The sequence below is a fragment of the Ursus americanus genome, unplaced genomic scaffold (assembly GCF_024610735.1).
Source record: "Ursus americanus isolate L20-20 unplaced genomic scaffold, mUrsAme1.1.p SCAF_96, whole genome shotgun sequence".
Taxonomy (NCBI): domain Eukaryota; kingdom Metazoa; phylum Chordata; class Mammalia; order Carnivora; family Ursidae; genus Ursus; species Ursus americanus.
In genome coordinates, this window is record NW_028273678.1 from 609731 (window position 1) to 624018 (window position 14288).

At 39.4% G+C, this 14288-nt stretch overlaps 1 protein-coding gene across 1 annotated transcript in view; it reads left to right on the forward strand.

Annotated features, from left to right (window-relative positions):
* LOC123802701 (myomegalin) overlaps nt 1-14288 on the forward strand; it is a 66571-nt gene that overhangs the window by 5530 nt on the left and 46753 nt on the right. Inside the window, 9 exon segments of the mRNA XM_087860571.1 lie at nt 137-349; nt 1206-1364; nt 2278-2391; nt 2576-2713; nt 3411-3590; nt 5457-5651; nt 8332-8412; nt 8414-8453; nt 11765-11856. Coding sequence (XP_087716697.1) covers nt 137-349; nt 1206-1364; nt 2278-2391; nt 2576-2713; nt 3411-3590; nt 5457-5651; nt 8332-8412; nt 8414-8453; nt 11765-11856 — 1212 coding nt within the window.

Sequence of the window (14288 nt, forward strand, 5' to 3'; positions counted from 1 at the left end):
TGTGAGGGTGACATAGGGCAGGAGGCGAGACTCTGTTGAGGAAGTGCCCTTTTCGGTCACAGTTCTGATTTTGTTGGTCTTCTCAGCTGCTCGGCGCTTGTCCTCCTTGTGATTATGATTTTTACTCTTTTTCCAGAACTCAGAGGGTACTTCTCCAGCTCAACAACAGGTGGCTCTGCTTGATCTTCAGAGTGCTTTGTTCTACAGCCAGCTTGAAATACAGAAACTCCAGAGGGCAGTGCGTCAAAAAGAACGCCAGCTGGCTGATGCCAAAGGATGTGTGCAGTTTGTAGAGGCTGCAGCCCAAGAAAGAGAACAGCAGAAAGAGGCATCTTGGAGACATAACCAGGTAAATCAGCAGTCATTCTGTGGTCAGAGATGCTGACTTTGCCCTGATAATAACTTTTTATCAGGACAGTTTGTGTTGAATCCTTGAGTCACTTGCTTAATCTAAGTAATTCTGTTTGACATTTATTGCCCTCATACCATGTGCGAGAGACTGGGCTGTGTTCTGGAAATACAAGAGTCAATATCACAAGCTCTTTCCTATTATTTGTCGTGAGTATGAGACAGTCACATAAACAGAATTTTAGTGTAAATACCGAAATGAGGTATGTTTGGGTCCTGTAGGAATATACAGGAGGGGCTGAGGAAGGGAAGCAGGGAAAGCTTCATGAAGGAGGAGCTATCTGGGGTTATTCTTGAAGGGTAGGTAAAGGTTAGCAAGACAGAATAGTGGGGAACAACCACCAAGGGCAAAGGAATGGCATGCACAATTAGCCACATCTTTTTTAAAAAAATAAAACAATTCTTAAGTGGTTCCTTTATCTTATTAGGTTAGAGCATATGCTATCCATTTTTTTTAAGATGTAAAAGGATGATAGGAATATTCTATCCTTGAGCTTATCCATGGTTACAGTGGAACAGAGTTCTGCTTAGTAGTTATATAGATCTATGATTTTTAAACTAGAGAGTAAGTATTGAACTATGTAATATGAAATTTACGTCTTCTTGCCATTCACCGTTCCCACAATTTCCCTTATCCTATTTGATTCGTGTATATTGTTTCTAGAGTAACTGTAAGAATGGCACTTTTCTGCTACTTTGTAATTTATTCCGTATGCCTTGAAAATTTTAAGGCCTCCCAATCTAGTAACGATGTGAAAATTTTAGATTGTTTGCAAAAGGGAATCTGTTTAATTCAGGAATTACGAAAAGCCTTGCTGCAGCTCCAAGGAGAATTGCATAGTAAGAGCCAACAGCTTCGTACCCTGGAGACTGAAAAATACAATGAGATTAGAACCCATGAGCAACACATTCAGCACCTAAACCACAGTCTGAGTCACAAAGAGCAACGGCTTCAGGTGAGTCTATGTAATGATTTTAACTGAAACTGGGCTCACAGAGCTCTGAAAGTTCTGTTCATGTAATCTCAGATTAGTCCACCTGTGTTGAGTACCCGTTACATGTAGAACATTGAGAGATGGGAACCAGGAGGATTCAAAATAAGTAGAAAGTACAATTCATGAACCGCAATGCTAACCAGCAAGTGTAGGAAATAAAAATTGAGACCTGAAAGACATAAGCAATAAATATTCAGCAAGTAGTTACTAAACACCTCTCTGAACCCGATAGTATGCTGGGTGCTGGGAAGACAGAAGATATGACCACTGTTCTCAAGTCTAGTAAGTGAAGACATCTGTATGGAAATTTCCAGTTACTTATGTGATAAAATGAACGTTGGAGGGAAAAATGGAACACTGAAGACTGTGACTGGTCTCCTGCCCTAAGCTTGTCACATTGAATCCCTTACATTCTGATGAGCATACAGTTTTTTCATAGTGTGCATGTATTGTGCATACATTTTCTCTCTGATAGAAATACTGCCCCCCCCCCCACCTGCTCTTCACTTGGGAAACTCCCAGTCCTTTAAGACTCTGAGCAAATGTAACCTCTTTTGTGAGCTCTTTACTGACACCTTCAGGTAGATTTAGACAGTGCATCCTGTATTCCCCTAGTAGCTAGCTAGCAGACCTACACACCCGTATATGCATAATGTGTATATGCATACTCATATGTATACACACACACACATATACACCCGCGTGCAATAGTTAACAATTTGTGTGTATGTCTGTTATCTCTGCTGACCTGTGTTTTCCTTGAGCGTGATCACATTTTGTTTTATATCCTGAATAACACATTGTTTGGCAAAGTGGAGGAATTCAGTGTATATTGCATAAATGAATAAAGGGAAATATTTTTTGGTCTCATTAGGAATTTTGGGAGCTCCTGCAATATCGAGATAAGTCGGACAAAACCCTTGAAGCAGAGGAAATGTTGCTTGAGAAACTTCGGCAGCGAATACAAGACCGAGACGTTGCTCTAGAGGTATGCACCTTAATTTTATTTACGGCACTGTGGATTACTCTCTGCACATAGGTGCTTAGAAATTTGTGTCTACTTCATTTGCTGCTTTTTGGAGTTGGTCTTCCCTTCCTTTCTATTTTTATTGAATAAGTGTGATCACAATAGTGAATCCTAAGGAGCTTTAGGATCCTTGCTTTCCTTGCAGCGGGCTATAGATGAAAAGTTCTCCATTCTGGAAGAGAAAGAAAAAGAACTGCGTCAACTTCATCTTGCCGTGCGAGAGCGAGATCATGACTTAGAGAGATTGCGTGGTATTCTCTCCTCTAATGAAGCTACTATGCAGGTAAGAGCACAGTCTGCCATGACTTGATATCCCTTGTCCCACTTGGATGCTAAGCCTGAAGCATCAGCCCTTTCCCTCATTTTCTGAAAACCAAGGTATTTGCTTTATAAGGAAAAAAATATGACAACAGCAAACGTAGTTATCCATCATTATAGATGAGGAAGTGAGAAGAGCTAGTACTTCTGCTGTGGACTTTATAGTGAATATGGATTTCTAGACCTACTTTCTGATTTGTTTCTAATCTTTGTCAATATCTATATACTTTTACAGAAGCATTGTCAGGGTACAGCTGTTACACTGTTGTTTTCTCATTAATATTATATGCATATCCCTGTATAGTCACAGAACACTTGATTATTAATATTTACTGTGGACTATTTTTGGATATGTATTTTAGAGCTTTTATATTTAACCATCTGCCACTTCTAAAAGAAGTCCTTCACTTCCTCTGTAGCATAGCCTGCCTCCTCAAAAATACTGCATTTATAATATATTTATTTTTCTAAACAAATTAGAGGAGAGTTTCTAAAACCAAAGAAAAGAGTAGTATGGCATTGTTAGATTAGATACTAAGTTTTCTACTTTTGCAAAAAATTGATACTTTATGAGATGATTTGAAGGCGGATCAAGTTTCTTGTTCATCCTACAGAGTGTGGGGTGGTCCTTTGACTTACAGTTGCTTTCTTTGTTACTGTAGAGTATGGAGAGTCTCCTGAGGGCCAAAGGCCTAGAAGTAGAGCAGTTATCTGCCACCTGTCAAAACCTTCAATGGCTGAAAGAAGAAAGGGAAACCAAATTTAGCCATTGGCAGAAGGAACAAGAAAGTATCATTCAGCAGTTACAGACATCCCTGCATGACAGGAACAAAGAAGTGGAGGCAAGGCTTTAGTTAATTAAAGGCAATTTGTTCAGTGATTACATTATCTCAGTCTTGGATTGGGACTCCTTAGGTCTGGGGGGCCGGTGACCCAAGTCTTAAATTCCATCCTGTGCCAGGGCGAGTCATTGGCTTTTACTGGGACTTTTTTCCCTCCACCTCTAAACTCAAGGTGACAATTATCTTTCTCAAATAGGTCATGTGAGAATTAATGAGAACTAAAACATGCACCTATAATATGATGGCTAACTTTTATTAGTGATGGTGCTCACACTTGTTAGGCACTGTTATAATTGCTTGAAGAATGCTAACTCATTGAATCCTGACAAGTCTATGAGGTATATGTTATTATCCTTCATTGACAGACAAGGAACAGACTTCTGAAATGAAATAACTTGTGCAGAGTAACATAGTTAATAAGTGACAGAGCAAGTAAGCCGCCCAGGCACTGGGGTTCCACAGTTTTAACCACCAGCTACAACCCCTCAGGAGAAAAGTAGGAACTTCATCACCATACTCATAAATATAGTGCTCATTATTCTTTCTCAGCTTATCATTTTGTGTTTCCCCTATACAAGTTATACTGGGGAGAAAATAAATACATGGATTGTGTATCCATTTATCTTCATCTAATATTAATTATTATGTACCCCGAGCAAATAGGGAAAGGGCCTACTTCAGAAAACAATATGTGAGTTGCCATTATAAGTATTTTTCTGTATTGTTAGTGTTCTTTTGTTGAGCATGTAGCCTTCTTCTTCTTTTTTTTTTTTTTTTTTTTTTTTTGGTGAAAATCTTGTATATTGTTCATGGCTCAAACTTGTTTTGAGGTACATTCTATTTATGCTTTGGATGAGCCTTTCAGCTCTATTTTTAAAAAACATCCATTTATTTTAGAGTATGCACGTGAGCAGGGGGAGGGGCAGAGGGAGACTCCCAGGCGGACTCCATACAGCATGGAGCCTCGATCTCACTACCTGAGCCAAAATCAAGAGCTATCAAGAGCCAGAGGCCCCTAGCCCTTCAGCTGTATGGAAAGATGGAGGGATGAACTTGTTACTTTACCAAAGTTAAATGAAGCAGATTCAAGTTAAGTAACTGGTATTTCCCATACCAAAACCCAACTTCCCAGTGCTGGGTGCTGGAGGCAAGAACTCCAACAGGGAAGGGGTGCCTGGGTGGCTCAGGTCATGATTGATTGAGCCCCCATCCGGCTCCCTGCTCAGTGGGGAGTCTGCTTCTCCCTCACCTGCCACTCATTCTTTCTCAAATAAAATCTTAAAAAAACAAACTCCAACAGGTAAGTGTCTCAGGTCAGGAAGGGGACAGAGCCTACCTGGACAGCAGAGGGCCTGGCAGTTTCCACAGCCTGATTCTACTCATTCACTTAGCTCCCCTAGAAAACAGGAACAATTACAATATTGTACAAGGTCTCCTACTCGTGTTTTCCTAAGCATCTCAGAGTAAATTACTAGCCTGAACACAGAGTATTTAATTTGGGGTCAGACAGCAAATCAGGGTTGTGGAGCACTCCCATCTGAAAAATCTAGGAAACCAATCTCCATTTGAAACATTCCTTGTGATCCCCACCAGGAGCCCAAATGCACAACTTAGACAAAACAAGAAGCCCACGGAAAGAAACCATGGTGTAGACAGAAGCAACTTCAGAGCATAGGTTAAGCAGAGCATGTAGTCTTCTGTGTGCCAGGCCTGCACTTGATCTGGGGAAACAAAAGTGAATAAAACATGATAGCTGTTCTCCAGACTCTCATAGCTCTTTCTTCTATAACAGATTCTTATAAACTCCTTGATATGTAGTAGGGGGGATTCTTTCCTCCAGAACTTACAGTGTCCCTTCTGTTTTAGGATCTTAGTGCCACGTTGCTCTGTAAACTCGGACCGGGGCAGAGTGAGGTAGCAGAGGAGCTGTGCCAGCGTCTACAGTGAAAGGAAAGGATGCTGCAGGAACTGCTGAGTGATCGAAACAAACAAGCAGTGGAACATGAAGTAGAGATTCAAGGCCTGCTTCGGTCTATGAGCACCAGGGAGCAGGAGAGCCAAGTAAGGACTGATGCACAGAGAGTGTCGCTGCATTTATAGTCTGAATAGGGAGCATTTGAACATTGTGGCGTGTGTGTGTGTGTGTGTGTGTGTGTGTGTGTGTGTGTGTGTGTGTGATTTTACAGTCCGTTCTGTTAGGGTTTCTTCCTTCAGTCTGTTACCTAGCCTATACTTTTACCTCCGTCCTCAGGAGCATGCAATATTTTTAGAGCCTCTGCATTGAGAAGGGTGCCTAAACAATACATGTACTCATTAACTTCATTCTGTACATTTTCTTTCCTTAATCTGATAACTTTGACAGAAGGGAGTACAGGGTTCTAGAGTGTTTTGATTTTGATTCTAAATTCTCAAGACTTGAGAGGTATTTTCTATTTTTTAGCCAAGGTATGAGAAAACTTACACTTGACATATTTTTTCTTAATTCTTATAAAATCTGAATCATCTTAAGAGGAAAAAAGATGGTGTTTTTTTTCAAAGGCTGTAATTAGAATAAATAATCTTATAGTAACATGGAATATATTAATCTTAAAATACTGGTACACAGGTATTACAAAAGCCAATTCTTTTTTTTTTTTTTTGAAGATTTTTATCTACTTTTTCGAGAGAGAGAGAGAGAGAGAGAGAGAGCACATGAGCGGTGGGGAAGGGCAGAGGGAAAGAGAGAAGCAGACTCCCTGCTGAGCAGGGACCCCCCCCCCCCGCCCCCGATGTGGGGCTCGATCCTAGGACCCTGGGACCATGACCTGAGCCGAAGGCAGATGCTTAACTGACTGAGCCATCCAGGTGCCCCTCAAAATCATTCTTAATTTATCTTCATTCCCAGGTATCTTTCTACTCAAGGCTAGAGATATGTGCTGTATTTCAGAGGCCAAATGCTCAGAATCCCCCCAGCCAGTTTCAGGGAGGACTAGATTCTTCTCATTTGCCTTTTTTATTTGACCATAATATTCTCTAATGCTTCCTTTATATTATGGGATGGTTGTCTCTTCTAGTCCTCAGGCCCACTGAAGTGAATATACATTTCCTTAGAAACATGCTGCCATGAGTTGCAGAAATTGCTTCTAGAGTAGACCTAACAAAATCACTGTGAATTATTTAAGTCTTTGGCAGAAGGCTAATAAAAGTCTTTGTTTGAGTGCTCTTTTTAACCCCTTTGTAACTTGAAGGAGCTAGTTTATTTCACCTCCAGAAAGAAATATTATACACTGCTGATAGTAAAAGAGTAGAAGCTAGCAGATGACTGAAAGTACAAAAGATTGATTTAACTCAAGAAAAAGAGTAATGGTTGTATTCTTCTAGATCTGCTTTTTAAATTTTATATGCAGGAGAAATTCCCCTGGATAGCTTTTTAGAAATGTAGATTCCCAGGCTTACTCCTAGGGGACAGAAATTAGGAGGTATAGATAGCACTCAAGAATTTGCATTTCTTAAAAGGTCTCAGGTGATGGTGATGCTACCGGTTCATGAGCCACACTTCGAGGACCACTGCTACAAACAACACTGCTAGAAGAAGAATGCCAAGCCAGATAGATCATATATACATATACATAAGAGATCGTGTGTATTATTTATTATGATTTTTACCCTAGCAACTTCTACAGATTTTTATTCAGGCAAATTAATAATGTACTGTTATCTCTAAGATAGTTGTGTCCAAATCCCTAAAGGGCCCAAATTTTACTTACTAAAAATGTAAGGTTATTCTTTTATTTCCCTTAGAAATTATGACAAGAGCTCAGCTTCTCATTAAAACAGTAGTGATTGTCCCCAGTTGATGCTGATACGGCTAATATAGTCCTGATTCATCATCTTTTCCCCCTAGTAATTTTAGTCTTAGTTTATTGTTTCTGGATTTTCAGATTAAATGCAGACTTTCTATGTGGTAATGGTCACAAATAATGTTCTAGATCTTTTCCTTATTGCGCTATATCGTCTGTCTTAGAAAACTGGGACTTGAAATTAAATAAATTGGGTTTGGTGGTTTTGAGGTTCAGATTCTCCTGATTGTATGTATGGTCTGATAAAAATGTTTGCGTGTAATTGACTCATTCGATAAATATGCATTGAATGCCTACTATGTGCCCGACACTGTTCTGGGTGCTTGTGATTTATCCCTGAAGAAATATCATAGAAACTGCCCTTAGGAAACTTACACCCAGTTGACAGACAATGGACATACATCAGATAACGGTAAGTGCATTGTAAAAACTTAGCAGGACAAGGAGAACTGGGAGTAGAGAAAAGACAGCTGTTTTAGATAGGAGATGCAGAGGAGGCCAATCTGATAAGGTATCAGTAGGCAAAGATATAAAGGGAGCAAACCAAATGAATATTTGGGTAAAGAAATCCAGGCCAAAGGCACATGTATCCCAGAGTAAAGGACATCTGCTATCCCACTTCAAACCAGAATCTTAATACCTTAGCCTGATAGAGTTCTGGCAGGGCCAATTTTGGATTGTTTCATCTGTAATAGATATGTTTATATTCAGTTTCTCCAGTGTTCTTCCTCTGAGAGACTCTTTTCAGCTGTTTTTCCCTGTAAACTGAAAGCAAGGAAACTATTTTTGGTGGGGGGGGCCACTGGCTTTTCATAAACAGTTGACTTTTAACGAATAACTTCAGAACACAAATTTTGTTTTATAGAGTATCTTTCTAATGGTATGTGTGATTTCCTTACTAGGCCGCTGCAGAGAAGATGGTACAAGCCCTAATGGAAAGAAATTCAGAATTACAAGCCCTGCGCCAGTATTTAGGAGGGAAAGACTGCCAAAGGGGATACCAGTATACCCAGGTCCTCATTAGGTAAGTATCAAATTTAATTTCACTAAGGAATCTTCTGTCTTTCTTTCTGTAATTCTGCTAATAGGTTTGGCCAAGACTCTCTTTTCCTACTGGAAAAAAAATAAGCTTAGATTCCCCTTGAAAGGCTGAAGACATGTCTATGCTAGAAAGAACTACCCTTATTATGTTGAATTGAGACTGTTGTTCTGGGTACACAGTTTGGCTCAGGGAGACTGCCTCCTGATTATACTTTCCAGATAGCTTTGCAGGGGTTCAGAAATGCAGGAGGCTATTGTTTCCAAACCTATACAACAGGACCATGGGGCTGACACCTTCTCCTGGGTATCTTTCAAGCGGGCCGAGGCTACTTATGGTAACTTGACATAACCTGCATTACAGTGTTGGGAGGGGGAGGCAGTATACATTAAGTTATTTGCCAAGATCACAGCCATCTAAGAGATGATTGTAGGCCTTGAACTCCCTAAAAACAAATTAATTATGTGAAGAGTCGGAGCAAAACTTAAATGAGTGCTGGGCATTAGAGTCTCTGACTTGCACAGAGCAAAAGGTTGGGATCTAGGGTGGCTTCAAGGAAGAGATTTACCCAGTGAGTTGTAGAAATAGGGGCTCACCATTATTAATGAAGTGGTGATTATAATGGTATAAGAAACGTTATGGACTTGGAGAATTAACTTATGATTTTTTTGATGATATTAAGAATGAAAGGGGCACCTGGGTGGCTCAGTTAAGCATCCGACTGTTGATTTCAGCTCCAGTCTTGATCTCAGGGTCATGAGTTCAAGCCCCGTGTTGGGCTCCACGCTGGGCTTTACATGGAGCTACTTTAAAAAAAAAAGAAAAAGAATGTAGAAAGTTTGTGTCTGTTTTATAGTATAAGGTGTTATGGAATTCCATAGGTAAGTCATGCGAGTAGTTATTTTTTTCATAGGAAAACTTTGTCAAAGAGTAAAGAATACTGGATTTGTTTAATTTACTCCCTCTTTACCTTTTTTCAAAAATTACTTTTCCACAATTTTTTATTTTGCAAATTTCAAACTTCTAGAAAAGTGGCAAAAATTGTGCAGTGAATACCCATATAGGCTTTTATTAAGATTCACCACCTATTAACATTTTGCCACATTTACACCATTTCTTCACATGCACATGCACAGATGAAATGTTTTTTCTAAGCCATTTAAAAATTACTTAGATGTCATGACACTTCATTTCTAAATGCTTCATTATGTATTCCCTAAAAGCAATGGCATTCTCCTACATAACTACAGTGTAATTATCATGTTCAGGAAATTTAACCTTGGAATAGTCCTGGTACTTAATGTATAGTTTATATCCAGAGTTCCTGTGTCGCAGGAACATTCCAGATGGTTGGGTCTCCCCCTCCAGGACCATGCATCCATTTAGTTGTCATGTCGTGTTAGTCTCTTTTAGTCTAGAAAAGTTTTCTAGCCTTTTTTGTCTTTTTTGACATTGGCATTTTTGAAAACTCTGGGCCAGCGAATGGCCCTCGATCTGGCTCTGATTGTTTCTTCATGGTTCGATTGAAGTTAAACATTTTTGGCAAGAATACTTACAAGGGTGAGGTCTTTCTCAGTGCACCACGTCAGGAGCACATGATAGCAGTTTGTATTTTCCTTAGTTAAGGTTGTATCTGCCAGACCTCTCCATTGTGAAGGCTCATTCCTCCCTTTGTGTGGGTGACCTGCCGCCCAACACCCTGAGACGTTGACCGTCTCCCTACAGCCACTCACCCAGGGGTTCTAGCATCCTTTCAGCCTTTCCCGAAGCAGCTGTGAGGTTGGTAGTTTAAAAAAGTGATTTCTATTTTTAAAATTTCTTCCTTGTTTATTAGCACGTGTTCTTTCACAAAGAGCTGCCCTTTCCCTATTCTCTCCCACTCCATTTTTTTTATATCAGTGTGTTGTAATTACACATTGTAATGTATTCTTTTTTTAAAAAAATCATTTTTTTTGCATTTCTGTTTTTGTCATTATTCCATTTGATGCCCAAGTTACCCCCAATCTGGCCAATTGGAGCCCCTTCAAACTGTTCCTCTGTCCTTTGAATATGTCGCCATCAGTTTTTCAGCACTTGCACACTTGCTGGCACAGTAAGATGTTCTGTGATTACCTTTCCCTTTCCCTGCCTCAGCCCTGGAACTGCCCGTTCCTTCAAGGAGCTCTGGTTCCCTAAAGTGGTTAATGACATTTAGGTAGGTACTAGTAATCTGGGCATGAGATGGGTTCATAGCCACACGTATGTCATTTGCTTCTAGGTTCTTTTAGGTGAACAGAGCTAAGGGGGGGGGGGGTAACGTGTGTGCGTACTTGATACTCATTTCTCTAATTCTAATTTAACACCTCAAGTTCTTTCTTTCCCTTATTTTCTATTTGTATCTGCCTTTTTTTGACCTTGAGAAACCTGGTTACCTCTAACATGAATATATGAACCTATTCACACAATATACAAAAGTAGTTTAGAATTGCTACATGAATACCACTATCAACAGTAAGTCATTTATAAATAACGTTTAAGATTTTTTATTTTTTTTTTAATCCTTAGACTTTTTCCCACTGAGGGTATAGAGTTAGAACAGTGAGTTCAAGAAATCATTTGGATTAATTTTTTTATTTCCTGGGTGCTTATATTATCTATTTATTATATAGGTTCATTTATTTATGTTAATACTCAGTTTTAGGCTTTTTTTCCCCCATTATTATTGAACTAACTTTACACATTAAAAATAAAACATTAACATGGTTCAAAACTCAAATATATAAAGTGTGTTCAGAAGACCCATCAACTTCCCTAGTATTTTTCTCTGGTTTTCACCCCTCCCTTGAAGGCAACCAATTTCATTTCTGGGTTATCCTTCCTATGTTTCTTTTAGCAAAGTCAGGGAGCAATCCTGTGTCTAAATGTGATGTGTATGTGTGTGGTCTTACTTCCCCCTCTCCTAATATAGGACAGACTCCACTAGATGTATTCTTTTGTACCCAACTTGTTTTACTTAACAATATATCTTTGAAATTATTCCATATCAGTTCATAAAGAGTTGTTTTCTCATTCTTTTTGACAGTTGTATGTAGTATTTCGTCACATGGATATACCATAGTTTATTCAGTCTTCTTTTTACAGGCATGTAGGTTGATTGTATATTTTGCTATTACAAATATTGCTGCAAAGAACAATCTGGCACATATTTTCGTTGTTGTTGTGAGATTGTGTATTCGGACTAAATTCCTCAGAAACCATGCACCGGAGGTCATATGATGTTATAGTGATGAAGACGCGTGCTATGTGTTCATTTTCAGGAGACTTGGAAACAGTTGCAGGGCTGGAAAAAGAACTGAGTAATGCCAAAGAGGAACTTGAGCTCATGGCTAAAAAAGGAAGAGAAAGTCGGGTGAGTGTTCTAGTGAGCCTACTTTCAAAATTCCTATGATTTTCTTCCAACATAGTTTATCTTTAAAAGAGTACACTTGTCCACGTATAATATCTAGGTCCAAATGCAAAGTAAGGCTTTTTCTTTGTGGAGAAAATTACAAATTGCTTTATGTACACATTTTCTCAAAAGTTGCTTTTATTTTTATAAATGGAGACCATTAAACTTTTTAAGTGCTGGAAAGACAAAGGCCACTTTCTCTGCTCATTGCTAACTGGAATAATTGTAAAGGACTTGTGAAAAAATGAGATACTGTATAATCGCTGCTTGGAATTACGATGTTAGATCCATGAAATTAGTTTTAGAAACATGGAACGGAAGAATTTGGGGAATGATCAAGAATGTTCATTGAATACTTGCTACGTGCAATGTACTGTACTGGTTACTTAAATTAGCACTAAGGCTTACAGCTCTGCAAACTAAGTGGTATTGGCCCTATTTTATAGATGAAGAAGGTGAAATGCCGATTTTTTTTTTTTTTTAAACATGGAGGTAGGAAGGGGCGCCTGGGTGGCTCAGTCGGATAAGCGTCTGACTCTTAGGGTTTCAGCCCAGGTCATGATCTTAGGGGCGTGAGATTGAAGATTCTGTCTCTCCCTCTGCGCCCACCCCCACCTGCTTACACAAGCTCTCTCAAAAAACAAAATATAACAAAACTGTGGAGGTGGGGAATTGTCATATAACTAAGACATACCAAAGCTAAGATTTAAATTTAGGTCTTTTGTGACTCAGAATACTTGCTAAGAAGTCATTACTTGGAGTAGATCATTTTTGCATTATGCTGTATTTCTAGCAATAGAGTTTTCATGAATTTTCTTAGAAGAGGCCTTTTGGCCTTATAGAATCCCTTCTCTTTTTCCCTCCCTTTACAGCAGATTTTATGTCCAGCTGTGATATGGAAGAAGTATTAGGGCCATAGAACAGAGTTACCAACTAAAACCGAAAGACTTTATGTTACCATGGCATCTATTTTAGGGGGTCAGCGGTATATTAAGTTTACCCGGCTAGTCTACTTGGCTTCTCAGATTCGTTCCACCTCTTTGCCAGAGTTAGATCTAGAATGTAAGACCTGTATTCATATTTGTGATAAAATTATCTTATTGTACCTCTTAATTTCTCTTCCCATTACTGTATTTCTTCTTACAGCCAGACTGCTGTTATATAACTCAAGTTTTGAGGATATGAAATTGTGTGGCATTTTAAAAATACCAGTTTTAAAAATCCCCTGGCTCCCCTCCCTTGTTTTGGGTTCCACCCTAGCCATTATCTGATTACTCATGTCAGATATTTCCGTTTCCATATGCTGTTCCTGTTTTTCTCATCTATACTTTATTCAGAGTAATGTTACTTTTGGGTTCTGTCCTGTTTGGGGGATCATAAAATTAGGACTATGAATGGTTATTTTGAGTGAGGTATATTTAGCTATATTGCTTACTTTTGTGTCCTTAATCAATTACCAGCCTCTCAGTTCAATACCGTATATATTCATTGTCGCATTCCCTCGGATGCTAGGTTTATACCAAAAGCCATGTCGATTTTCCTGAATTTTAAGCATTCCCTCTACTGTCTTGAAATCATAGCAGTAGTGGTAAGAATAGTTAACATTCACTGATTGGCTACCAGGCACTTTTAAATATATTTTCTCTATTCTCACATAGCCCTAAAAAGGAGGTTTTATTTCCGTTTTACAATTCAGGAAATGAAGTTCAGGTTAAATGCAATGTAGAGAGATTATGCCAAGATTTAAAACCCAAAACTCGTGTCTGCCTGGCTGTAGACCTTTATCTTGCTGCACTAATGTTTTCCTCATGTTTGAGTTTTTCTTCCATGGAGCCGATACCCGGCTATATAATGATAGAGGTCTCTGAAGAGGGCCTCATAAGTAGCACTCCATTTCCTGTAACCAAGATCTGAACAAACGGAGAAATAAAGTAGTGGCAGAGAGTTTGGTATTTCATTGGCTGCATTACTGATAAAGGCTTAGGTAGAGAACCTAATGCAAGAACCAAGGGGCCTGCTAGCCAATCCCCAGAATTAGGCAGACTTACCTACCTAGTCACAGACGACATTGGGCCTTGGCAGACCACTCCACATGGTGAGGAAGAGCCTGCTCTTGGAGAAGCAGTGCCAAAAACAGGCTTCCTGCAGGCAGGTGCCTCCTAGAAAGAAGGAAGATGGAGCCAAGTCAAGCATGCCTGGTTTATTCCTCCCCAACATACCATTAAGATAAGTCACTTTACCTGCCTGGGGCTGACTAAAGGGGTGGAGAAATGTCAGGAGTCACACTAACTGAGGCCTTCAACATGGAAGGAAATGGAAGGAGAAGCATTTCTTCCTAACATGCCACAGGAGTCCAGAGCATCAAATAACTTTGTGGAGTTATAAGTCATCAC